Below are 26,336 nucleotides of genomic sequence, written 5' to 3'. Positions count from 1 at the left end.
CTGCTCCAGCTTCTCACACACAAGCCCACACTCACACACCCTCACACAGCCACGCACACCCAGAGACACTCGTGAATGCACAGGCACACACACACAAGTGTCCACTTCCCACCCCTAAGGCAGGTCCTGCAAGTAGGAGCAGAGGACCTGGGTGGGGAGGCGGCAGATGCCCCCAAGATGGGTGAATCAGGAAGGCCCACCCACAGGTGGCTGGCCTCAGCATGGGTATGGTGAGCCTGGGGGCCTCTCTCCTCACCTGGGCAAACCTGTCCCTGGGGCCAGCCCCCCTAGCCCCCACTTTCCCCAGCCCGATCCCCTGCCCCTGGGCCGCACCCCTGCACCTGCCGCACCAGCTCTCCGGAACCTACCAGTTGCTCTTCCATGTGTGGCGCACGTCGGAGTCGTGGATCTGGTGCTGGTCGGCCTGCTCGTCCAGGAAGTCAAACATGTACTTGATGGCCAGTGGCAGGGCTGAGCCCCGGTGCGCTGTGCTGAAGATGGTCTCGAATAGGTCGTCCACAAACTTCTGGAGGGTACCCTGCAGGCAGGAGAGAGCACAGAGCTCCAGGAGGGCCACTGGGCTGCCCCCTTGCCATCTCAGGCACCCAGGCCTGTGTGGCCATAGGATAATGCCAAGGGGGAGAGGATCTACTCTGACCATGGCTTTCTGAGGCCTGGGCCTGGGTGTCCCTGCCACGTCCCCACCACCCACCCACCAAGGCCTACTTTGGTGGCCAGCAGCCGCGTCAGGTAGATCTCTGAGACCATCTTGCTGCCTCGGTCACCCTCCCGCTGATCCAGGTGGTCGTGGTTCTTCACCAGGTGCCACAGCTTGGTGCCACTCTCCAGATCGGGCGTGATCATGGGGGTGCGTGAGCGCAGGCTGTCGGGGCTGCTGGCTGTGCGCAGCATGCTCTCTGTGGGGACCCTGGCCGTCAGTGGGGTGCCCTCCATGCCTAGCACCCATGCCCACCCTGCTGCTGGCCAGGCGACCTTGGCAGCTCCCCCATCCGAGCTGAAAACTGCAGAGTCAATACCCCCACCGCCCTGGGTTGCTGGGGACAGATAGAGACATTGAGGCAACGGCAGAAAGGACCATTAATGCATGATTTGGGGAAAGAGAGCCTCCACGTTGGAGGGAAAAGCTATCTCTCCAAGTGACGAGCCACAAAGAAGCCTCGTCCCAGCCTGTGCAGGGAGCCGCGGGGGGGCGCCCGCCCTGGCCTGTGGGTCCTGCTGTCCCCATGCACCCACTCACCGTATCTGCTGAGAGACTTGGTAAAGGTGGACGAGTTGGAGATATTGTAGGCAGATGTCTGCTTGGGCACCAGGGCCACTGAGGACCCATCTGTCACCTGCAGGCAGAGAACCAAGAGACATGTGACACCTCATCAGGCCCAGAGGACACCCCCTTCCGGTTCTGAGCCTGGAGGCCAGTCGCCTCACTGCTCCAAGCCTCAGTTTCCCCAGAAGTACACCTGCAGGGCTGTGTGGGCCCCTATATCCTCTTCTTGGGATGTACTGCTCAGAGGGGCCTGGACGCTGGCTCCCGCACTGCCCTGGAGCCCCGGGAGGAGAGGCCAAGCCTTGGCCAGAAGGTCAGGAAGTCAGGGGGGTCACCTGGTAGTGAGCCAGTGTGTTCAGCCTCTTCCAGTCATTGTCAATCTTGGTGGTGACATCCTCATCTTGCAGGATGATGCGGGCCATGCGGCCTTGGCGCCACTCTGCAGGGAAGAGAGTGCTGGAGGGGCGGGCCACTGGGGCAGGCACCTCCCACCTACTGCTCCCTCTGCCAGATCCTGGCCTCTCTCAGCAGAGGGGATGGACAGGCCCCGAGGGGACAGGGTGCCCTGTGGACACTCAGTGAGAGGTCTGGAACAGCAGAGTAAGGGAGACACAAGGTTTCTCCCCTCCTCAAGGCTAGGCTCCCTTCCCAGCTTTGGCTCTGAGCAGGACACACACATCACTGCAGGGAGGTCCTGTGTCCCTGCCCCACCCACACCTCCTCTGGCAGCCCTACCCTCACCCCATGGCAGCTGCCTTGCTGTGGGTATGTCCAGCCTTCCAGGGCTCTGGGCCCACCTCCTCGGCCTGGCATTTAAGGCCCCAGCTCTGGCTTCTCTGGTCACTGCTACCACGGGATCCCCAGGCCCTCTACCTCTGCTGCCTGCTCTAGCCCTTCCAGCTCTGCAGATGCCCCAGCCCTTCCAGCTCTGCAGATGCCCCTACCTGTCTGGCTCATGAGCCAAGTGGCCCCCCATGCCAGCTCTGACAGCCTCTCAGCTCCTAAGGTGCATGGGAACCCACTCCCTACCTCTCTCCCCTGCAGGACAGTGGCTCCTGAAACGGACTTCCTGCTTCTCCCCTCTACTCTGGCCAGCAGCAACTTCCCAGAGCTAGCCCAGACCACAGCCCTTCCCACAGAACCCCCTATGGCTAACTTCCCGGAGCCCCCCAGTGGCACCACTGCCAAGCCGCAGGCAGGCTCACCCAGGTCCATGTCCCCAGCCTTTGGCCGCTGGGAGTAGGGCACACCCTTGTACACGGCATCCAGCAGCTTCTCCTTGACCTGAGTTACCGTGTCGCAGTTCAGCCCCTTCACTGGCACCTCGGGTGCGTTCTCGTTCTCGGGGTTCACACAGTTCAGGGTCTGCAGGCAGGGAAGGGGGCCATATCAAACCCTGGCTCTCCAGGGGCTCACGCTGCACTAGGGGGCACGGGGAGGGTAGGGCTGTATGGGATGGCCGGACTCGCGCGCACCAGGGTCTTGTAGTCGATCTGCTGCCGGATGAGCTTGTCCTCACTCAGGGAGTAGCGGGCCTCGCCTGTGATGGCGTCGATGGGGCCCTTCTCCATCTGCTGCTTGATGGCGCAGTAGAGCATGAAGAGCGGCTCCCCTGCGCACTCCTGCAGCGGGCAGGTGGGTCAGGCAGCGTCCAGGATACCTGGGGGCTTCCGCCTCTGCCCCCCGCCACCCCCCACACAGCTGTGTGCATGCTTCCCGCAATGAAAGAGGCAAGCGGAACCCTGGTTTGAAAGCCCCATGAAGACAGTGCAAGAGAATAAATGGGCCACTCAAGCTGCCCCTATGAGCTTCCAAGTGAAAACTCTAGCGCGGCCTCGACTACTAGGGCCAGGAGCACATGGAGAGAAATGACTCGTGGCCAAGCTGGGTTTATGCCAAGTAAGGCCCAGGCTGGTACACTCCCCCCGAAGCTTCCCCAGTTCAGGCCTCAGTGGGCCCAGCACCATAGCCTCCTGCCTGTGCTCCAGAACCCCACTTGTCGGAGCCCAAGAGGAGTAGCCAGCACCACACACAGGACAAAGCCTAGGCTCCTGGGCCCACCCCACAGCCCCAGGCACGGTGGACCCTAGGCCTCACGGCACTGCCCAAGGTGGCGTGCTGGATGTTGGAGGCCCACCCAGCTGGGACCCAGCCCTGTAGGCAGAGGCCCCTCCTTCCATCACTGGAAGGCAGTAAGCCAATGCAGCCATGGGTGCAGACACACTGACCTAGAGCAGCGACTGTCCAGCACTGTGGGACATAGGAGTCCATGGCCAAGATGCCCTGAAGGGGGCCCCCGGCACTTGGCACAAGTCCGCTTTGCCCCTGCCTCTGACCACTTTCCCTCTGGTTCCCCACACTGCGGACACCAAGACCATTGCCTATACCTCAAACAGCTCAGCATGTCCTCGCCTCAGAGCCTCTGCCTCCACTTGTCCCTACAACCAGAAATTTCTCCCAAGGTCTCTGCTGTGGACAAAGGCAGCCCAGGCAAGTCTCAGACACCTGGCCTTGCAGCAGGTACGGGCAAGGAGTCCTAGCATGGTCACCTGCCCCCTCGTGGCCCTGGGCCATCCCCTCAGGCCCAGTACGTTCCCTCATGTGCATGGTGAAGGGGCAAACAGGAATTGGAAGAAGTGGTGCTCTTAGTAAACGTGGCCTCCCTGTCCCTGTCCCTCTACTCACTATCCCCCATGTCTCCGCCCCTCCACAAAGCAGGCCCCAATGGCGATTCTAAAGCACAACCCTCAGATGGCACCAGGCCCATGCACCCCGTCTGCCTGTGGCTCCAGAGTCCCACTCACACAGCACACACACAGCAAGCCCAGCTTCTCAGATCAGATGTCAGAATGAGCCCCCTTTTCCTGGGGGCAGAGAGTCAGGTCCAGACAGGGAGGAACAGAGGCAGGGCTTCCCTCGGCTTACAGAGCACCATTTTACAAACACGTAAGTACCCTTTGCAATCAGCACGGAAGCGAGTTTCCACAAGAAGGGCACGAGTCTGTCACTGGCCACCAGTTCTGTGCAACGGTAACGTTGCTTACAGGGCACCTGCTACGTGCCCAGGGCACCTGCTGCTGTCCCCTCCCACCGTGGGCCCCACAGGACAAGCCCTGGCTCGGCTCCCCTGGCTCCCCCCAGTTGGAGCTGGCACGCACCTCTAGGGCCTTTCTCCCCTGGTTTGGCTAACTCCTTCCCTTCCTTCATACTTGTGCTCAAGTCCTTCATCCACCTGACTTCCTGCCCCTTCTTACCTGCCCTTGTGCCCCATTCACACCTCCCCCCAACTCAGGGTAAGACCATGCCCTAGGCACCTCCAATGGTCCGCCGCTATCCTCGACTCAGTGAGAACCCCGGCAGCTGAGGTCCACAGCCAAGAAGCAACCACAGTCTAAGTGAGCCCCAGTCCACCTGTGCCAGCCCCCACCCATGGCCCCTGGGCCCTACTGCCTATGACCCTGGCCACCTGCAGGGCCTCAACCAGACACCAGAGACCAGGTAGGAGCACACGTAAAGCATGCACACTGGGCCACAACGGGGCCCCGCCACCCTCCACCTCTCAAGACTGCAGGCCTGCCTGCCAAGCCTTCAGATTTTAAGGGAAGCCAGACATTTATGTCTGAATCACCTTTATTTATCAATGGTGAGTAAGCAATCTCACTACTCACATCCCAAACAAAACCCACCTGGACCCGTAGTTAGCCTCCACCCCTTTCTGAGGCTGGCCATGGGCCTCCAGAGCTCATCTTCTGAGGGTAGAGGCCTGTCCAGGCAACAGAGAAGGCCCAGGCGGCCACCCTCTCGCAAAAAAGAGTCACCAACAAGAGCCCCCAAGGCTGGCCAGCACTAGGTGCTGGACACACGGAAGCCCCTGCCCAAACATCCCCTCCATCCCTGGCCCCAGGCCATGGGCTTAGCCACTGAGACGTGGGTCTGGGTCCAAACTCCAGCTCAGCAAGATGCTCACCACCTCTAGGGTGTCCGCTCCCGCCTGGGGGCTGGGTGAGGCGTGGTCAGCCTCCAGGAGGAGGAGGAGGAAAGAGGCTAATGGGACACACGTTCTGGGGGAGTGCCTGCTGAGACCCGGCCCTGCCCATCCCTCTCCCTTCTATTGCCCTTGAGCCCATCTGCCCGCCCAACACCCCATCTCGGATGTTCCCTCTTCCTCAGCCACCACCTACCTTCAGGAATTTATACAAAAGGAAGGTGAACCAGTTGGTCAGCATCTTCTCTGCCACTGACTCAGTCCTGGGGGCACAACATGGACAGGGGTGGGGGCTTGACTCCACAGCCCACTGCGCCTGCCCTACTGCCGCCGAGGGCGCTGAAGGGGCTGCCCTGGAAACCCCAGCCCTCTGCCCCAGAAAGCCCGGCTTCTGAGCGGGACCACTCTGGCTTGGTGCCACTGGGTGCCCGAAGTGGCATGGCCTGGGGCAGGGACCCGCACCCAACACGCTGGCTCGGCCTCCCATGTCCGCAGGCATAACTCTGGGCTCACCGCCGCAGCAGCAGCTTGGGGTGGTTCTTGCTCTCTAGGTTCTTCTCAATGAGGTCCGACAGAAGCTGCTTGAGCACCCCCGTGGCGTACTCCATCTCACCCTGCAGGGCCGTCATGATGAGCGAGGCCACATTGCCCCGGTCCCGCATGGAGAAGCTGCGCTGGGCCTCCAGTGTGCGTATGAAGGTCAGCAGGAAGTGCTTCTTGGTGAGCAGCTGCCCGAACAGTGTCAGCGACTTCTCCACATTGGCCTGCACCTGGGGGAGAGGGGGCAACCCATGGGTACGCTAGGACCCAGAGGGGCACCCAGCCCCCACAAGAGAGGCAGGACAGGAAGGCTGAAGGCAGGGCCAGAGGGGGCCTTGCAAGAGAGTGACACATTGCCCTAACAGGTCCTGGGGCCTCAACTGTCCTTGGCAAAGGGAATGTGTCCAGGAAACTACTTGAGAAGCCCATCACAGGCAGGGACCGGGGCAGACCAGTGTCAGTGCAATGTGTAGAACGAGGGCCACCCTCCTTGCAGTTGGATCCTGGAACCACCATCTCCTGCAGCCTTTCTCCCACAGCTAGGAGGAAGCTGAACTCAATGCCCCATCTGCTGGGCACCAGCAAAGCACAGCCATGTCTCAGTCTGCACTCACAACAGAAATCACTGTCCCCATGCCACAGAGGACAACAAAGTCCAGGAGAGAAAGAGGCTTGTTCAGGGCCATGTGACATGGAAGTGGGGAAAGGGAGTAGAATGCAGGCATGGCTGACTCCAGGGACCCTACACTCTCTCTTATGCACAGCAAGACAAGAGATTCCCCACCAGACTATGCTGGAAGCTGCCAGTGCCACTGCTGCCAGCCCAGGCAGATAGGTGACAAGACCCAAGTAGAATACACTCATAACTAAGAGAACATTCAGACTGACACAGCAGATGGTCACATCAGGAAAGAGACGTGATAAAGCATGTGGAGCCCTCAACGTGGCAGCCATCCCAGGGATGGGGAGCTGCTGAGCAGCCCTGGTTATCCGGGCCTGAGCCAGAGTGACAGGAAGGCCCATTCCAGCAGAGCTCAAGAGGGACTATCCCACCAACAGAGCTGTGACAGGGAATGGGATCCCCCACATCCAAAGCATGCAGAGATGGGATGCTCTCGGCTGGATGGCATGACTGCTGAGCCCCTGCCTGTTCCTAGCTAAGGACTGGGCACCTACCTGCCTCTGGGGAGCCCCTAGAGGACTTCGGGGCCAGCCCTCTTCCTCTCAGCAAGCTCACGCCCATAGCCCAAGTACCATCAACAGCTCCACAAACCAAAAACCCAGCTCCATGAGGGCCACCATTCTGCCGTCAGCCCCACACTTACCCCAAAGAGCCATGCAAACTCCTGCTGGGCCCCCCACCTCCCAGCCCACACAGCAGGGGCCCCTGCCCCACAAAGCTCAGCATCCCAACAGCCAGCAGCTGGGCCCGGTGAATGGGCACTGTGGCACACGACGTATCCAAGGCCTCACTGGAACAGAGGCAGGCCCCAGTGAGCCTAAGCTCCGGCCAGGGCGATGGGCTGGAATGCTGGGCAGCCCCACCCCAGGCTCCCACCAGGTCCGTCTCCCCACCACAGCAGAAGCACTACAGGGAGCCAAGGGCCCTGCCTCCCAGGGGCCCTTCCAACCCATCTGGGCCATCCCCCAGGGGTCCCAGGAGCAGGCAGACGTCCCCGTGAGCTCCAGCCCACCTCCATCTCCTTGAGCACTGGATGGTCCTCGATCCCAGGAAAGAGCACCCGCATGGCATACGTCCGGTAGTCAAGGAATGGGATGCCGGCACCGTCCAGGTCGTTGGTCAGCTCGTGGATGTCTGTCTGCAGCTCCGCAAAGGCTGCAGCCACATGAGGTGTCAAGGCAGGTACCCCTCCAGCCCCAGCAGCACCCCCGCAGGGCTAGGCTCGAACTCCGGCTCTGCTGCTCCCTGGCTGGGTAACCTTCAGGAAACCCCCAGGCCTTCCAACGCTGACATGTGGACAAAACTTCTGTCCCTCTGATGGGTCACAGGAGGCACCAGACAAGAGCAGAGAAGGTGGCATGCCTGGGGCTGGGCTGAGAGGGGCTTAACCCTCTCAGTTAACCCTGGCACCGGGGGGCAGGGACGCTCTGGGGGCCGAATTCCTCTACTACCTAAGGGCACACATCGCTCGCCCTGGCTCCCAGGCCATAGCTGCCAAGAAGAGGATGTGGCCAGGGAGAGGAGACAGGAGGCTTTCTCCAGGCCCCTGAGCTCTCCACTCTGACAACCACCACACGCAGGGCTCAGACCGCTGGGCCCTCTCCATCGCCCACCCTGCTTGGAGCAGCTCTGTTTCTTTCAGAAACAAAGGCAGGCAGGGCCAGGGCAGGCCTCAATGGAACATTCCAAAGCTGTGAGGTGTCTGCCCTGCAGCACCACGGGGGGGAGGCACTATCTGATCAGGAGCCAGAGGAACGTGAGGCAGGCTCGGGCCGACTGGCAGGTTTAATTAAGAGCTGGGACCTTCATCTCCTAGGCACTGCTGCCGAGCGTCTGGTTATCACCGCCTGGCCGGCCCTACAGCACCCGTTGGCCTCTGCCCCCAACACCGTGCTGGCAGATAAAGGTGTCCTGTGTGCTGGCTGCAGCATACAGCTGCCCCCTCCCAAGGTTCTCCCTGCCCACGGAGCTCCCCATCCAGGCTACCTGACTCCCACCCAAGGCTCGCACACCTGCCTGTGACCCGCGGGATGGCTGGGCTGGTCCACAACCTTTCAGTTCTCAGACAGGGCAGGGTCCTGACCGGATGGGACATTCTAATCCCCATGAAGCTACCAACAGCCCAATGTCAGGCCTGCTGCAGGCACGAGGCCCCCATGCAGCAGCCATTCCCGGGGCCTCACACCCTGCCTCCTGCGCAGGTCCCTTTCCTCATGCCCCAAACAGGAACTCTCCCACCACTTGCCTTCCAGAGCTATGGCCGGCATCTGCGAAATGTCTGAGGTTGCTCTTAGCCCCATAGACAGGTCCTTCACCTGTCAGTGACCATGAGTGTGGCTCCATCCACCCCTTGCAACCGCCCCGGCAAGCCAGGAGCCATGAAGAGAAAGGGGCCATCCCAGGCTGGCCCAGGATCCAGGTCACCCAGCCCTGCAGTGCCACCTCGCAGCAGCCAGAGAAGCTAAGCAGGTCTAAGGTTGGCCATCACAGGCCAAGGTTACTTACTGTCTAGTGCCTAGAGCCTACAGCACACACAGAAGCCAAACCCGCCCCCACTCAAGTGGCAACCACACAGCCCAGGGTCTCCATCCTAGGACATCAGGCTTCCCTGCAGCCCCCGACATGTATGCCTGCCTCTCTTCTGCCCACCCTGCAGCAGTACCCTCGGTGCATGGGCAGGAAGAGCAGTATCTGCTCTGCTGGGGAGGAGCCTGGGCCTGGGGCACACTGGCCTCTCTGGGTCATGTGGGACGGAGGTGGGGCGACCCCTGCCTGCCAGGACATATCCCCTTCTCTGGGGTACCCCCTCCTGCCCTTGGGGTCTGCCAACTCTCACTGGGGGCTGCCAGGAGAGCAGGTTGTAGGGAAGGGGGGGTGTGGGAGTAGGCATGGCATTAGGGACTGGGTGGGGCCTGGCCCAGCAGGAAGGCTGAGCTTGCCCCCTGTGCTCATCCGGGCATCCCAGGGAGAGGCTGCTGAAGATGAAGTTGAGGGTCCAGGCCAGCCATGCTGGAAGCCAGCTTGTGCCCCAGACTCGCCCTGCACAAAAGCCCACACGACGTCTCTCTACTGAAGGCCCTGAGCTGATCTCCACCACTCACACAGCAGGGTCCTAAGGGACACATGCCCCTCATAGGAGGCTAGGCTGAAGCCTTATTCCCAGGACAGCCCCTAGAAGACAAAAACCTCTACCGGCCAAGGTGTGTTATGTACTCAGGGCCTAAAAAGAGGGCCCCGGCTCATTGGTGCCGTGCCTGACCCCAGGGACAGAATCGCCACGCCCATCCTGCAGACAAGGAACCTGAGACATGAAAAGGTCATGTGTCCTGCACAACACGAGATCCTGCAGCCAAGCAGGCTCACAGACACGAGCTCTGTGGCTCCAGGGTCTGTGTCTCTGGCATTATCCACAGAGGCCAGACTCACCACAGGGCCTACATGCAGGCCCTGGTCAGAGCCTCACCTATCTGCCCACACCTGTACAGCAAAGGCACCAAAAGGCTGAATACCGAGCCAAATTGTGGGGAGGACAGGGCCCGGCTCACATGCGGTGGCAGCCTCAGCAAGCCTACCCCTTTTGTCCCCCAAGCCGCTGCCTGCCCCGCACACATGCACGCATGCCTGTGACTCTGACGACGCACCTTCTTTGCACTCCAGGGCCACACGGGACTCCAGGTTGTCCATCTGTAGCTGCAGCCGCTTGAGGGTGCGGTCAGCATCCCGAGACTTGCGCTTGTAGGCAATGAGCACAGCGACGATGACCAGCAGCAGGAGGCCCCCGCCCCCGCCAATGCCAACGATGGCAGGTAGGGTCAGCAGACTGTCCGAGTATACCTGCAACATCCCTGGCGAGAACTCGAAGCCGCCAGCCCGGACCTGGGGGTGGGGGTACAGGCCACTCAGGAGGTCCCCTGCCCACTAGAAGCTCCAGAGGCCCCTGGTACCATCCCCTTGAGAGAACCATGGCACCTGCCCCTGGCCTGGAGCGGGCAGCGGGTGGGGACATGGGTACTCAGGGCATGTGCTGGACCCACCAGGGGCCCTCAGGGCTGAGTAAGAGCTGAGCTGCCCTCTCTCTGGGCCAGAGGCAAGTCTGGGGCTTAGCCCCAGAGTCAGGTTTGCCCTGGGTGGGGCAGGGTCAGTGGGCTGAAGGCAGGTGGGGCCCTGGAGACCAGAGCTGGAGCCAGAACATGGCTGGGCGGGCCTGGACGCACCGTGACCTTATGTTGCCCCGTGAGGTTGGGTGACTCGCACAGCAGCTGGGTCTCTGACACAGTGAGGGCGCAGGGTGTAGAGCCGATGAGCACCGTGTAGTTGAGCCTCGAGTTGCCGGGTGCAGGAGGCAGGAGGTTCCGGCCCTGCAGGGGTTGGGGTGAGCCAGAGAGCCCCATGGCCCCACAAGCCCTCCCCTTCAGGCCCCCCAACCCCAGGCTCATGGGGGCCCACCTTGAGGATGAGTGGGGAGCTGGGCTTCAGTTCCAGGAGGCCCGTGGGGCTGAGTGGCTCCAGCACAGGGTCCGGGTAATAGAGGAAAGAGGAGGCGTTGAGAACCAGCAGGGCGCGTACGTCATCCATGATGAAGCCCAGCTCGTCGGGCCGCTCCCCCAGCTCTGGGGGGCTGCGCGTGGGATTGTCCACAGATGGGGCCCGGCACACCATGGTGGTGTCATTGTACACCAGGCAGCTCTGGGGACGCAAGTGTAGATATTGGGCTGGCTGCTCCCCACACAGTCAGGCCGCAGCAGGGCCGAGTGGCTGCCGCTTTCCGTCCCCAGGATCCACCCCCTCCGTACCCCCTCCCCCACCCCACAGTGGCACAAGTTGCTAGGGATCCCACAAGGACTCACGTTCTCCCTCTCGACACCTCCATATTTGGCTCTGATGCGGGGTTCGCGGACGGTGGCCAGGTTGGTGCCTGTGACCGTTAGGAGGGTCCCTCCGCTGGAAGATGGGTAGGGGGTCACGGTGGGGGGAAGCTCTGCCCAGGCCCAACACACACAGGTTGGGCCAGACATGCCAGTCAAGCTCCTCAAAGATGGTGGGCAGGTTAGAATCCCTGTGCACTGGACTTCCAATGGCACCAACCACGTCTCAAGGTGCACACGGTCCCTCGTCCTGAGAGCCTTGACTCTGGGCACCTCACTGCATTTGTCTGATCTTTCTGAAGAGCCCAGCAGCCCGGAGTTTAGCAGACAATCTGTGTCCGTGACCAACACGAAAACTGGGCTCTTGCATCCAGGACACGGCAACACTCCGGGTCTTCACATACCCGTGTGGGTCCTGCTCCCCGCCCATGCAGAGAAGCACAAAGAGAGGCGGGTGCAGGAGCCCCACCCTCAGCAGGGACCACACAGCACAGATGGGGTCTTGGAGGCTCACGGTGGGCTGTGGGGGAGGGGCACCCACCTGTTGATGCTCCACTCAGGGTCGATCTTGAGGATGGTGGGGTCCTCTGTGTAGTTGTACTTCACCTCCGGGTTGGTGAGCTGAGCGCGGTTGATGTTGATGACGATGGGGGCACTGCCGGGGCTCTGCCCAGGGGGCGTCAGACACCGGATTTCTCTAGAATTCCTCCTAGAGAAGCCAGGAGGGGCGGTGAGGACACAGGTGTGGGGTTTGTTTACAAGATAGGCTCAGTAGCTTGGCTCTGTCACCAACAGCGGTGCAGGCAAGGCACTGGCACTTCCTGGGCCTCACCTGCCCACCTGTAAAACGGAGCCCCAGTGGGACCCGCTTCAGGTACCCGTTGACTGTTCCAGCCACTTTCCCGCCAGGCCCTCTAAGGGGCTCAGCGTGTGCCTCCCAGAGGGCCACGCTCAGCATGGATTCCCACTAAGGTGAGCCAGGCACACGGTCGCTACTCCCACCTCTCCTTCTGTCTCCTGACAGAATAACTGAGCCAACCCAAGCCTGGGCCATGAGGAGGCTGAATGAACTGGCCAGGGTGGCGAGAGCACTTGGTGACCCCCAGTGAGCAGCAGTCAGTCACTGCCTGCACCTGGGCCCCTGTCCCCTCAGCTCCTTCAGCGCAGCAGAGGCCCCCTGCCACTGGGTCCACTCCTGCAGCAAGGCTGCAAACACCAATAATTAGTCTGAGAGCGGATAATTACCACAGGAAAATATTTAAAGGGCCGTTCCATTATCATCCCTAATCTAAAATTATCCACTTCAAGCCTCAAGGCTTTTGTCAAGATTTCTTTTTCCTCTCTTAAGAATTTTTTTTAAATACTTGTGCTCCCAAGGGATCCCCTTCACCCCCAAAACAGGGCAGCTGTGCCCGCCCCTCAGGTCCAGGCTCCGCCCACCCATCAACCCTGCCTGCCCTGCCCTTCCCACTCTAGGAGGTAGCCTGTCTCCATGGTAACACTCTCCGCCTCTGGTTTCCATAGTGATCACCCCAGCCTGGCTCTCCACACCCCCCTTGTTTCCTGGGCAACGGGAGGGGGCATGCAGCCATCTGAACCAACCACCACCCAGGAAGGTAGGCCTTGCCCTGGCCCCCCACTTCACATCTATAGCCCATACCAGGAGAAAGAGCAGGGCCGGCCGCCAACAGACACAGCGACGTCACTGCCTGCATTCAGGTGGCTGCCCTCGATGCCAATCCAGGTGCCCCCTGAAAGAGGCCCTCTTGCAGGGCTCACCCGGTAGAAGGTTGGAGTCTATGGGAAGAAGGGACTTCCTTGAGCTGCAGGAAAGGCCTGCCCTTCCAGCCAGAGGCCTGCTCACACCTCCAGCCGTTTCCCGGGCCCTGTGTGCACATGGGCTCTCATATGCAGCCCACAGGCAGGGCCCAAAGTGTGCAGGAGGGACCAGGAGACAAGGAGGGGAGGGGAGACCAGAACAGAGGTGTTGCTGGATGAGGGGACTGATGGAGGACCAAGAGCGCAGTCTTCCCTGTAGCTAGCCCCTAGTCACCGGGGCGGGGGGGGGGGGCGGAGGGCAGGGGAGAGGCTTACCACAAAGGTGAGGCTTACCACAAAGGTGAAGCGCTTGGGGGACAAGGCCCGGTAGTGGGGGGAACAGTCTCGCACACACACTTCCACCAGGGCATCGTGAGCCCGCACGGTGCTGGCATCCCCAATCTCACAGACGATCCTGCGGGATGCCAAGTGGTCTCAGTGGGCTGCAGGGTCCAGCCTGGGTGCCAGGGCACCCCTGCCTGCCCACCCTAACCAGGCTGCACTCACTGCTCAGCACTGATGTACTCGCTCTCCACAGGGCTGCACAGCACCTTGCCCACACGCACGCCCAGCCGCACGTCCTCAAAGCGGAGGCCCAAGTTCTCGCCCGTGATGGTGAGCCGCGTGCCCCCCTGCCGTGGGCCCGTCTCAGGGAACAGCTGCAGAGAGGCCAGGGCTGGGACGCCGGTGCAGTCCGCCGCTGCGGGCTGAGCCGGGCAGGGAGCGGAAAGCGGTCAGGGGCTGGGGGTGCTGGGGGGTTGCCTACCTTAAGGATCTTGGGGTCGGTGCAGCGGCTGCTGCCATGACGGGCATGCATCCAGGCGGTAGGCGAGTCGGCGGGGCAGTGGGGGCGCAGGGAGCAACGGCGCTCCGCCACGCACCAGCCACACTCGAAGCGTGGGTCGGCCTTGAGGCAGAGGCCACAGCTCTCTCGCAGGGCTGGACACTTGTACAGGTGGGCTGCGGGGAGGGACACAGTCAGCCTGGCCTGCCCTCAGCATCCCCTCGAGCCCCAGGCACCCTGCCCAGCTCACCCTGGATGTTCTGAGGGTTGTCAATGACGAAGTTGCCATTCCACACCACCGACAGGTTCACAGGCAGGTCGCTGACATCATTGCCCTCGTAGGAATACTGTGGGCAGTAGGTGAGCTGGTGGTCAGGCTATACACACAGCCTAGACTCTGGGGTCACAGGCCACTGTCCAGGGTGGTGGGGCAGGGCCTCCCTGCCCCTCCTGGCTATCTCTGGGACTGGCCCCCCGGAACAGGCTTGGCAGGACAGAGTTGGGGGCTCTGCCTGCCCAAAATGGCATTTCCCATCTGGAGCCAGAAATCCCACAGAGCTGCCCACCTGCCAGCCAGCCGAGATGGCTAAGCTGTCACACCCAGTTCTGTCTCAGCTTACCACCCCCCAAACACACACACGCACACCCCTCCACACACACAGGGCTTCCTTCCTGGTGCCAGAATCCCCGCTCTCCAGCCAAACCTGTCCCCAGTAGCCCCATGAGGCACACCCTCCAGGGTGACCTCCATTTCCCTCTACAGTCTGCTCTACTACAGAACCAGAACTTCCCAACTGGCCCCCTTGGAACCTGCTTCTTTGTCTGCTGAATGGATTCATTGATCCTGATACCAGGACTGCCCCGAGGTTTAAGACGTGTGTGCCCCTGAGCCCTGGCCTGGCGGGAAGCAGCATCAGGGAAGGCCCTGCCCTCCCACCCCCCAGGCTGGGCAGGGCTTGGGGACAATACCACTCCCTGGGGAGCTGGGGCCCAGCACTCCCAGCTGTGTCCCACTTTCTGCAGCTGAAGACCTCCACTCCATCCCAAAGCAATTCATCACTGTTTTATCTGCAGGAATTTAATTGGATCCTATCAAATTCCCTAGTACTCCCTTTTCCCTTTCAACACAATCATAGGAAAGACAAATGTGGGCCGGGGAGGGTAGGAGGAGGGCAGGACGGAGGGGACAGACTGGGGGATGGCAGAGAAACAGGGCAGTAGAGGTATGCACAGACTCCTGGGAGCAAAGAGAGGTTGGAGGCCCCTGGGGTGGAAGCAGGGGGTGGGCGTGACAGATCAGGAGATGGGATGGGAAGGACAGGATAGATAGGAAGGTGTAGGGACCTCTCCAGCCAGGTGCAGGCCACAAGGGCCTGGCTAGGTGGCTGACCTGCCCCCTGCCCCCAAGAGGCTGCTGTGACTCCCAGCCCACCCCGCCAGACACACAAGGCACTGCTGGCCAAGGAACCACCGCTAATGGCAGGCGGCCACACCTGTGACCACAGGTTTCTCCCCTGGAACTCTCTCCTAATGACTCCCTTCTTGAACGATGAGGAAACCAGGCCTGCCAGCCGTCACAGAGCCCGCCAGGGGAGAGCTTGAGGCTGGTCTCAGGACCACCAGTGCAACACTACCCCCATCCACCAGAGAAGGATGTGGGTCTGTAGCAATTGCTGTTGCTCAACTCGCTGGACTTGACCAAAGGCTTTGAACTGTTACTCTAGCAGATTCCAGACTCCAAACGTGGCTGCTCCCCAGCCCTCGGGCAACACCGCTGGCTACCATGCGCCATGTCGGCCACTGTGGACAGTTTCTGGGTCTGGCCGGATGCAGAAAAGGAGCCGAGTGCCTGGACTTTGTGGCCCTGACTTCAGCCCTCCAGGAAGCACAGGGGAGGCTGGCACACGGGCGTCCCGCACAGCAGCCTGGCTGCCTTGCCCATGCTGGAAGAGCTCATGCAAAACCACGTGTGCATAATCTCACCCCGTCTGCCCAAGTCACCCTCTCCCATGTCTACGATGTGCTCCCGCCAGATATCTGGGCAGCTCTCAGCACATCCCCCTGCAGCGCCCCCGACACACACCCCAGCACAATCGGGGGTGCCTTCTGAGCCATCCCGGCCACACCTGCCCATGCACTGTCTCCGTGCTAAGAGCAGAAACCAGGTGGTAAGGCGGCAAGGCTGAGCAGCACATGGGGCGCCCGGCAGCCCCCCGGCCTCACCGAGGAGTTCTGGCACTGCAGGCTGGAGCTGTTGAAGCGCAGGGCGGTGACGCGGGCTGGGCTTCCTGGGATGTGGAAGAGGCACTCGTAGCCACGCTGGCCCGACTGAGGCTGCGGCAAGTTGCGAGCGGCCAGGGTGATGGGCTTCACCACACCCACTGGCACGTAAATCTGGGTGGAAGGCAGGATCTGCGGGCAGTCCTGGGGGCGACAAGGCTTCAGCTAAAGGGCTGGTGCCACCAGCAAGGCGTGCCCTACCCCCAGCCTCGACCCCTGTGCAGAGCCTGTGAGCACCACTGAGCCTGCTTCACGCACTGGGCGACCCAGGACTCAGAACGAGCTAGACAAGCGGGAGGCGGGAGGCCTGGGTTCTGTACCCGCTGGGCTGTGGCCTGCCCCGTGTGCCCATGTGCCCTCGCAGGGCTCAAGGACCCCACCAATCGGCCACCGAAGGGGCCCCATCTGGCCCACAGCTGGAAAGGCTCTTGAGGCAGAAGCAGCCGAGGGAGCGTGTGGGGCGCTTGGGCTGGGAGCTCCCAGCTGGGGGCCCAGAGAGCATGTAAAAATAGCCAAAGCGGGCAGGAAAACATCCCGGGCCCCCAGGGCCAGCATCTCGGCAACAGTGACTGATGCAACGGCCCAGCTCCCTTGCAGCACGGCCGGCAGCAGCCTCGGGAGGAGAAGGCCCCTCGGGAACTACGCTGAGCTGGGCTTTAAATAGAGATGCTGAAAACAGGCTGTAATCCCCAAGCCCTGCAGCACTCCCCAGGCGGGCCTGGGCTGGGCTGCTCCACCGAGGTTGTGGGGGCCCGAGGAGGGAACCTGGGCTGTGGCAAGGCAAAGCCTGGCCGGCTGACCACTCACTGCTGGGTCTGCAGGGATGCACCCACGGGGAGAGGCGGGTGATGAGGACACATACGTAGGCCCCGCCGTTAATATGTTCAGGGGCCCACACCCACACCAGCGCTTCTCTGGCCTTCAAAGAGGTGTCCCAGCCAGCCCCCGAGCCCAGATATCTGCCCACTGCCTCCCCAGCCCCTGGCTGCCCCTCCTGGACCACCAGCAGCTCTGGCTCCTTCTGGCCACCAGGACTGGGCTCCTCTCACCCTCCAGCCTCACAACTCCCTCTACAGACACCATCTCTGATGCCCAGGGGCCCCGGTCTCTCCCTTGGGGTGTGGCATCTGTGCCTGCATCAGGCCAGAGTCTGGCTCAGGCTACGCCTTGACACCCAGCTCCTGAGGGGCCACCCCACAAGATCCAAACCAGAACCAGAGGTGGGAAGCAGGGTGAAGGTGAGGAGTCCAATGCCTTCTGAGCAACAAGACTGGTCAAGCTTGGCCCACGTCACACTCCTTAGTTAAGTCCCCATAGAACCTGGGACTACAGCTGAAGAGGGTACATCTGTGGGGTAAGTCCCTCCCTTAAGCGACCTCCCTGGACCCCAGGACTGCCCGCAACCCGGCCCTCAACCCTGCCCTCAGCACATCCCCCTGCAGCGCCCCCGACACACACCCCGGCACAATCGGGGGTGCCTTCTGAGCCATCCCGGCCACACCTGCCCATGCAATGTCTCCGTGCTAAGAGCAGAAACCAGGTGGTAAGGCGGCAAGGCTGAGCAGCACATGGGGCCCTATAGGAGGGCCCTCTTATGTTTCTCCACCGAGGCCCACAACAGCCTCCATGGCTTTCTGCTGCCCATGACCCTGCCACCCTAATGGCACCTTTGCCCAGATGCCCACGTGAGCCACACTCCCAGGGAAGCCCACTGTCCTGGCTCTCACACCACCTGCTCACACAGATACCACCCCTGACCCAAACGCCCAAGGTCCCTGCCTACCCCTGGGCTGCCCCCAACAACTACCCTGTCCTGTCATGTGCGACATTACACCAGTGAGTGGACAAACAAAGGTCCACAGGGTGACCGTGGAGGCTGGCCAGAGGAGGCTCTGTGAGGAATGGCCCAAGGCAGGCTGCATGTCCTCTGCTCCCTCCATGCCCCACAGCCAGCTGGACCCATACGTTCCTGCCCTGTCTGACCAACAGGCCTGCCGTCCACTGCCAAAGCGAGGGCCCTGGCTTCTGGGCCCGGCTCTGGACCCTGAGGCTGTGCCTGGGGAACCCTGCATGCCCACTCCCCGCTGGCAAGTGCCCAGGTTGGCCTGTCCTGGTTCTGAGAGCCCGGCTATTCATAAATAAAGTCAGTGCCTTGCCCAGGCTCCAAAATAATTACTACCTAATTACTATCAATTACTACGCAGTACCTCAGACAACTCCAAGAACCAACCAGCCGCCCTGCCGGTCAGTCTGAGGGCTTCCCTCATCTACACAATGCCAGTCCCCAGGACTTCCACACTGGCCGAGCCAGACATCTCCCGCTGTGGGCTCCCACTGCACTGGGTGGATGGTCCCCTCCCTGTGTCATCCCTTGGGTATCTCTCTGGTCTGCAGCCTCCAACTAGAGGTCTTTTTCTGAGGCCTTCTCGGAAGGCTATACAGTAGAGCCAGTGACCAGGCTGGGCTCAGGTCAACACAGCCTCAGAGAATGTCCCTAACACCATGAGCCATGAGATCAGCATCCAGCCACCCATGGGAGCTCTTGGGTTCTGCCACAGCTCTGAAACCCTGAGCTCTCCCGGATGGCCTTACCTCAGATACATTGACACGGCCCTCTAGAAAGGCGCAGTCGGCAGCGTTGTGAGTGCACACGTGGCGGTATTTGCACCAGTGGCAGGGGAAGGAGCCGTTGACACAGGACAGGCAGCTGCAGGAAGAGGGCAGGGCAGTGAAACTGGGGCAGCCTGTGCCTCCACCCAGTGGCCACATGGGGCTGCACTAGCTCCCTGCTGGTTCTTTGGCAGCAGATCACAGTGCCACCTCAGGGCCTTTGCACTGGCTGCTCCTCCCGCTGCTCAGAGAGGCCCGCCTGGTGCTTCCCTCTTACTTCACTGCTTTTCTTCCAGACTCAGAACACCTGACAGCCCACCTCAGTGTCTGCCGACAAAGCAAACGCCTAAAGCCCACAGTGTCCACTGAGGTGACCACTGGCCATGCCAAGCCACACGTGACAATTAGTGCTGGGAAATGTGTCGGAGCAGATGTGGAAAAGCATTTTCTATTCCAAGCTCAATGAATTTCAGCTTCAATTCAGGAGGAAAGCCATAGCTACAGGGCCTCGGAGAGCAGTCGTGGACAGCTGCCTCCCCACCAAGAATGCAAGCTCTGCCTGGCAGAAGCTTGGCCAGTTCACGCCCCCATGTCCCCAGGCCTGGACAGGGCCCTTGCCGTGCTCTGGCCCATGCAAACTCCTGTGGCTGGCACCCTGTCATCCCTGCATCATCCCTGCAGCACCCGTGTCACCCACCTCACCTGGAGAAAACCACCTCTGACTTCTCTCAAGGACCTCCCAGCCTGCCGGCCACCCTGCTTCTCCAAAGACCTTCCCTCCCCTCCGGCTCTGAGCACTGTCCCCTGCTCCAGAAACCCCAGGCCGCCCTGGGCAGAGAGAGGAAGCTGGCTGACACCGACACCTGGGTCCCCCGTGGGCACCCACGAAGAGCCAGGACAGTCAGTCTGGAGGTCAATAAACAAAGGCCCCGCTGAAAACCAGCTGCCTCCAGCTCCGCGGCTGAACCACACAGCCTGCGTGGGCCTTCCTGCCACCCCCCTCACCCCTCAGGGGCCTTCCAGCCTGGGTCCCCTCCAGGTCAGGCCCGGGACCCCAGCTTATGGCAGGACGCATAACAGGTCACCGGCTCCCCTGTTCTTCCTCTGAGGCCCCAAGACAAGCACACTGGGGCAGCAGCAGGGAAACTCCCAACTTCAGCTCTTTGTGCCCCCAGGGGCTCTGTCAACCACCACCAGGGCGGACCTAGACTCCTGTCTGTCCCTGAGCAGCAGGTACCTGGCTCCAGCAATCCACCCCTGCCCATGTGGCCGCACAGGAGTATTGGGCCAGGAGGGCCAGGAGGACCAGAACACTCACGACTGGTGGACGCTGCAGTTGTAGAAGACAAAGTCCACGGATGCGAACTTCTTGCCTGTCTCCTTGGACTTCAGGTAAAGCTTGACCACGCGCTGGTCTCCTGCAGAAGCAGTGTAGGCCCAATTCACCGGGCCACGTGGGGCCAAGGAACCGAGGGCGCCAGCCCACGATGGGACGGCCTCGCCAAGGACCTTCCCTGCCACCACGTGCATAGGCACGCCTGTGCAGGCACCTGCGGGCAGGCACCTGCAATCCCCACCCCGAGCCGTCACCTGCTCCTTCCCCTGCCACCCCACAGGAAACATGTGCTGCCTATTCCCTGACTGACAGGATGGCTGCAGGGGCTGTCCCGGCCCCAGGCTGTGGCAACACTCACCCTGACCTCGCGTGATGGGGGCCACCTCCCGCGCAGAGGGTGAACGGCAATGGATCCGACCATCCTCCAGGATGCTCTCAGACTCGGTGAAGTCCTCGAAGGAGCAGTTGACGCCAGCCGAGAGGTCGGGCACATTCCAGGCCTGCAGCACGAGCTGGGACCCCCACGGCAGGAGGCCTTGGTGAGCAGGCCCCACAGGTCCCCCTTCCCCCCATCACCTGCCCCCGCCGCCGGGGCAGCTGTGCTCACCGGAACCTGAGACATGGTGACTGACACGTTGCGAGGCTGCACCGTCAGCTGGACACACTGCAGCAGGTCTGAGGCGAAGCGCTGGGGCTCGTCGGCCCGCTCGCAGGCATCCTGCCGGGAGCAGCTGCGGGCACAGGGTGCTGTGGCTGGGCGTGGGGAAGGTAGCCAGAGGGGCACCCCGAGCCTGCCAGCCCCTGCTCAGCAGGGTCATCCTCACCCGCACTTGGAGGAACCCAGCAGCTTTACCTGGTACCCTGTCTTTACTGGGGTGAAGGTGGGTAGGCCATCACTTAGCCAATCCCAGGCAACTTCGCCCAGGGGAGACCCAGGGGTGCTCACAGGGGAGCTATGACGGCCACAGTGTGGCCATGAGGGTCCCCTCAGATCAGAGACTGCCAGGGCCCTGCAGCCCACCCCTGCACCCCATCCACTCACATGCTGTGCAGGACACACCAGCCGCAGTGGGGGTCCCGTGATCCCAGGCACAGCTCGCATGATGTATACTGCACACAGCTTTCCACGGGCACCCGGGTCACCTGCCAGAACGGGGAGCTCAGCTTCAGGACCCCGCAAGGCCCTTCCCAGAGATCCCTGCCAGCCCCCCTCCTCACCATCACTGTGTGTCCGCTGTACCGGGCCCTATTCCCCTATATGAGGGAAGCCTCCATCTCTGGCCCTTTCTCCAGCACGGTCTATTCAAAGGCGGTCCTGTGACCCTGACTTGGCCAAGTCAGGCCAAACGGACTGGGTCTCTCCCCAGGAGACAGCAGCCAGGAGGCAAGCAAGCTGGTGCAGGTGAACTACCCAAAGAAGAACCGAGAGCTCCAGCCAGAGTCACTCCCCCATCCGTCTGGACTCTGAGCTCCCCACCAGAGCGTCAGCCCCAATCCTAAGCACAGCCACAGGCTGGGTCCTGCTCACCCTGACCTCGCCTGCTTGGCCCTGAAATCCTCGGAGAGCTGGAATAACCTGACGGCCGGGAGAGGAGCAGAGGAGAAACGAGAGCTGGCCAACGAGTGAGGCCTGGCCTCACCAAACCCATCCTAGACTGCCCCACCTGCCCACCCCCTTGGCCAAGGGGTCACCAGCTTGACAAGGGCAGAGGCTGGCTCTAAGTAGGCTATGCCAGGAACACAAATGGATGGGCCTTGACCAGGGGGGCCAGGCCAGGTGCCAACCCCATCGGGACAGCTGCCTGAAGCCCCAATTGGGCAGATGGGACCAGGGCCATGCAGGGCCTCAGCCCAAGAACTCGGCGCCCCAGACATGTACTCTCAGCCCTCAGATGACATCAGTACTCTGATAAAACTTACTCAAATAACTGTTCCTGAGAATGTGCAACTGTTCAGGGAGGGGATGGGAATTCCAACGCTGATGGGGGAAAATCTAGAACCAGTATGGATGGAGTAGATCAATGACAGCCATGCCCGGCACCCTGAAGGTAGCCCCCCATCCACGCCCGCCCCACGTGTCTGGCCATAGGTCACCCACCTGCTTTTCTGTCATCGCATAAAGGTACTGGCGGTCAGGGCTGAGGACCAGGTCCCGCAGGATGGGGCTGCTCTCCTGGGCCACCACGCTCTCATAGGCCAGGGCCGGCCGGCCACTGGGGTTTGCCAGGTCCACCAGGATCTGTGGAGTCAAGGGCCAGAGTGGGGCTGTGCTAACGTCTTTCTGCCCCAGCCCCACACCTACTGCAGGGCAGGGGTCTGGAGCCCCTCCCCCGGCTGGCCTGTAAGTACAAGGCTGAGGCCTCCACCCATCCCAAGGAGGCTGCATAGGATAAACTATGGCCCCATAGGTGGGTCCTGCCCTAGCCTCTTTAACAGTCAACAGAGACCATGGGGATGACCATTACCCACTACCACCTATTACCAGCTGCACAGCCGTCTGGCATAGAGGTGGCGGGAGCCCCTGGCAGGTGCCCCACCTTCCCTAGGGCCAGGCTGGGTGCCCCAGAGGAAGGGCTATTTGTGCAGAGGGTAGGAAGGAATGACGAGGCAGCAGGGGCCTTCCAGGGAAAGGGGCATGTCCAATGTGGCTGAAAAGTCAAACTGGGAGACTCCGGGGCAGGGAAGCAGCATTGGAGTGAGGGGGCAAGCCAGGGTCCTGGAGTGGGGTATACTACCACAAGAAGGCAAGAGGGCAGGCATCTCTACAGCATGGAAATATATTCCAGATCCCAAACAAACCGGGCGTTAATTAGCCAGCACTTCTCTGCAGCTTGCAATGCTGCAAGTATTTTTAGTTGCTTTTACCAAACAAATGTATTTAATTAACAGAAAGACCCAGGGGGCTTTCCAGAGATGGGAGTCATGAGGCAGCGTCTGCCCAGCTCAGCCGGTCCTGGGTAAGCTCCCAGGGCAAAAGGTAGCCAGCCCTGCTCCATCAGGCCCACCCTCCCTGGCTGTAACCAAGTGGCCAGCCCCCCTCTCCACCTCCGCCTAGGGCCAGGACTCAGCCCAGCACCCCTCTCTTGCGCCTCCACACCGACAGGCCAGGGCAGGCCTCACTGGCTGGGGTGGGCCGCAGAGGCAGCGAACACCCCTGCTCTGTGCGGGCCCAGGGCAGCCAGCCAGGGTGGGGCGCTATGTCTCTGGGCCAGAGGCTGCCTGCTGCACGGCTGCAGGCAAGGGGGAGGGCTGCATTCCTGAGAGCCCGAGGCCACCCCCCACATCCGCTCAGCTGCCTCCCGGCCAGGCAGGCAGGCTTAAGTCAAACCAGACCCGGAAGAGCTGAGCCCTGAGCTGGGCAGGAGAAGGCAGCCACGGGCTGGGCCAGGAGCCGCCCAAGGGGAAGGGGTGCCAGGTGAGGGCCCACAGCAGCCCAGCCTCAGCGCCCCCACGGGTGGTCGTGCACAGGACCCCAACCTGTGCGCAGCCAGCTCCACAAACCTCCTGTCCTGCTGGGGCGGGTAGCCAGCACAGGGAGAGCCCACTGTCAGCTTCTCAAGCTGGCAGGCCCAGGCCAACATCAGCCATGGGAGAGGTCAAGAAGACCCCAAGCACAGCCTCTGGACCCACACTGCCTAGGCCTCAGCCCCAGCTCAGACAACCCCAATCGTATAACCAAGGTGGGGTGCTGACCCTCTTTCTGCCTCAGTGTCCCTACTTGTGAAATGGGGATGACAGACACTACTCCCCACATCAGAGCTATTCTGAAAATTAAACAAGGACCTAGCCAGTGAGCCAAGAAGAAGGGACACAGAGTGGCTGGGCCACAAGGCAATCCCCACACCCTGGCAGCTATACACCCAGGCCTGACAAGGCCAGCCTGGACAATGACCAGGAGGCAGGGGACAAGAAGGTCAGGAGGGCAGGGCCCAGGTGCAGGCAGGGGCAGCAGCAGGACCCAGATCTCCAGACCCAGTCTCAACTCAACTGATTCATATCAAGACTCAGATTTCCCCCAGAGCCCTGCCCTACGCCTGGACCCCCTCCCTGCAGTGGCTGCCTACAGCCACCTAGAAGCCCAGACCCAGCCCCAGGCCCTGTCCCCTAGTGCCCCAACGTGGCCCCTCACAACCAGACACCTGGGACTTCCACCCCAGAGGCCCTGACAGCCAGGCCTGACCAGACCTCAGACCTGTGCATGCTGGGGGTGTGCCAGAATAGAGATGCTTGAGGGACCCCAGGCTCTCTCACCCTGACCAGCAGGCACCACATGGAACTCAATATGACAACCCCCTTCAGCCAGGTCTGTCCCCCAACCATTCCCAGCTGAGAGCTGAGGGCCGGGCCATGGATACCAACTGAAGGACCATCCACCCACAGCCCAGGCGGGCACAGGCAGACACTCCAGGGAAGGGTACAGCCAGGGGGCATATCAGCTCTGCAGCATGGAAGTGGGCAGGCAGAGAGCAGGCCTTTTCCCCAGGGTCCCGGGGAAAGCAGGCAGGGAGGCAGGCCAGTTGCAGGCTCCGGAACACCCCGCCCCTGGGCTAGCAGTGTGCCAACTCCGACAGGTGGCCCCTGACAGCTGCGGGGGGACCAGGCACGTCCAGCTGTCCGTCCGCCACACATCCATCTGTCTACCCACCTGCCCAGCACCGGGCAGCCCTAGCCCTTTCACACGCCCAGGCAGCCTCCATGGACGCAGGACATTTCTGGAGGGCATCCGGGAGGCAGGGCCAGCAGGCCAACGGATGGACATGCCACAGGTGTTAGGCCCCATGCCGTGCAGTGGGTAGCCACCATCCAGGCTCAACAGGGCCCCAGCATGCACACATGTGACAGTCGGATGGGGTGGAAGGAGTCCAACCCACGAATGACTAGGGCTCAGGATACACTGGCAAGTTCCCAACTGGTTTTTGGGCTGCAGGGCCTGTGTTGCATAGACGGGTAAACTGAGACCTGCGAGGGCCTGCCAGAGGACCTACACCTGGGGCCAGAATCTGCCCCCAAAGTGGGAGGGATGCAGCATGCCGCAGGGAAGGCATTCCAGGGAGAAGGGGTATGCAGGGTGGGCATAGGGCCAGGCAGCAGTCAGGACGGCGGGGCACATGCCGCCGGCAGCGCACGTGCCGACGCCACTCCCCAGCGCGCAGCTGTCCGGTTGAGGGCCACCCACCTGGGGATGGCCCACCCTGGGGCAGCTGGGCTTTCGGAGGGCACAGGAGACTTCCGGCATCCCCTGGTATCTGCCCGCCCGCCTCCAGCTGTCACCTCCATGCTCTGCGAAACTTGCTCCAAAGACCACTAGAACTTCCCACAACTAGCCACGACCACCTTCCCTCCCACGTGCCACCACAGAAAAACCTCAGGCCCCAAACCCAACTCTTTCTCTGCTGTGGTGCCCTTCCAGCACCTGCAGAGAAAAGACCCCTCTTCCCTCTGCCCAGATGGCCAGAATGGGGTATCCAGTTTCCCCAAGCCTGCCTGCTGGGTTGTACCAGGCCCAAGTGCCCCCGGGCTCTGATCACGGGGACACAGCCAGCCCCACCTGGCCTTTGCCCCAGCCCTCCAGCTCTGCCTACTTCTCCAACCAGGGTTTTTCCCTGCACCTACATATGTGAGGGAGTCCCCTGCATTCTGAGCTGTCAGAGCCCCCAGCAAACTCTCGGTGCCAGGACCCCGAACACTGTGGGCCACACACCTACCCACCAACTTGAGGAATCACCTGCCCCTTCCCACAGAGGCCAGGGAGCAGGGTCATCCCTTCACTCCAGGCCAGCAAAGTCCTGGAGGCTTAGGACACACCAGGGGGTCCTGCAAAGAGAGCCCTGTGCAGGGCCATGGGGAGGCAGCTGGGGGCAGGTGGGCAGCCCCTGGCCCCAGAGGCCCAAGCCCCAGGCTGGCCCAGCCAGCTGCCCCCACACCCATCCCTGCGCGGCTCTCACCAACTGCTGTGGCCCAGCCAGGTCAGCTGTCCGTCCAGCCCAGAGCCAACAAAGGGGCCATTCTCTGGGCTGAGGGCGGGCAGGGGCACCGGGAGGATGTCTGGGCAGTGCAGGCTGCTTGCCAAGACCGGCACGCGCCCTAGCTGCCCGGAGGCAGGGGGCTGCCCGGCTTGGCCCTGGTCAGGGTGGGGAAAGAGTTCCCTCCT

At 61.8% G+C, this 26,336-nt stretch overlaps 1 protein-coding gene across 1 annotated transcript in view; it reads right to left on the bottom strand.

Moving 5' to 3' along the window:
* The window catches only part of PLXNA1 (plexin A1), a 49,623-nt gene that overhangs the window by 7,021 nt on the left and 16,266 nt on the right, over positions 1-26,336 (bottom strand). Inside the window, exons 4-29 of the mRNA XM_044252868.1 lie at positions 22,284-22,424; positions 21,228-21,328; positions 20,793-20,916; positions 20,544-20,697; positions 20,168-20,267; positions 18,832-18,946; positions 16,183-16,383; positions 14,210-14,306; positions 13,942-14,135; positions 13,683-13,834; positions 13,470-13,590; positions 13,018-13,154; positions 11,899-12,066; positions 11,340-11,433; positions 10,939-11,178; positions 10,707-10,850; positions 10,134-10,368; positions 7,505-7,647; positions 5,784-6,040; positions 5,467-5,533; positions 2,761-2,907; positions 2,491-2,650; positions 1,621-1,724; positions 1,259-1,355; positions 727-917; positions 369-538 (exon numbers count right to left, since the gene is read on the bottom strand). Coding sequence (XP_044108803.1) covers positions 369-538; positions 727-917; positions 1,259-1,355; positions 1,621-1,724; positions 2,491-2,650; positions 2,761-2,907; positions 5,467-5,533; positions 5,784-6,040; positions 7,505-7,647; positions 10,134-10,368; positions 10,707-10,850; positions 10,939-11,178; positions 11,340-11,433; positions 11,899-12,066; positions 13,018-13,154; positions 13,470-13,590; positions 13,683-13,834; positions 13,942-14,135; positions 14,210-14,306; positions 16,183-16,383; positions 18,832-18,946; positions 20,168-20,267; positions 20,544-20,697; positions 20,793-20,916; positions 21,228-21,328; positions 22,284-22,424 — 3,854 coding nt within the window. The remainder of the gene's footprint in view (positions 1-368; positions 539-726; positions 918-1,258; positions 1,356-1,620; positions 1,725-2,490; positions 2,651-2,760; positions 2,908-5,466; positions 5,534-5,783; positions 6,041-7,504; positions 7,648-10,133; positions 10,369-10,706; positions 10,851-10,938; positions 11,179-11,339; positions 11,434-11,898; positions 12,067-13,017; positions 13,155-13,469; positions 13,591-13,682; positions 13,835-13,941; positions 14,136-14,209; positions 14,307-16,182; positions 16,384-18,831; positions 18,947-20,167; positions 20,268-20,543; positions 20,698-20,792; positions 20,917-21,227; positions 21,329-22,283; positions 22,425-26,336) is intronic.

Source organism: Neovison vison, chromosome 6 (assembly GCF_020171115.1).
Source record: "Neovison vison isolate M4711 chromosome 6, ASM_NN_V1, whole genome shotgun sequence".
Taxonomy (NCBI): Eukaryota; Metazoa; Chordata; class Mammalia; order Carnivora; family Mustelidae; genus Neogale; species Neogale vison.
The sequence above is the reverse complement of the archived record's forward strand: the minus strand, read 5'-3'. Positions and strand labels throughout refer to the sequence as shown.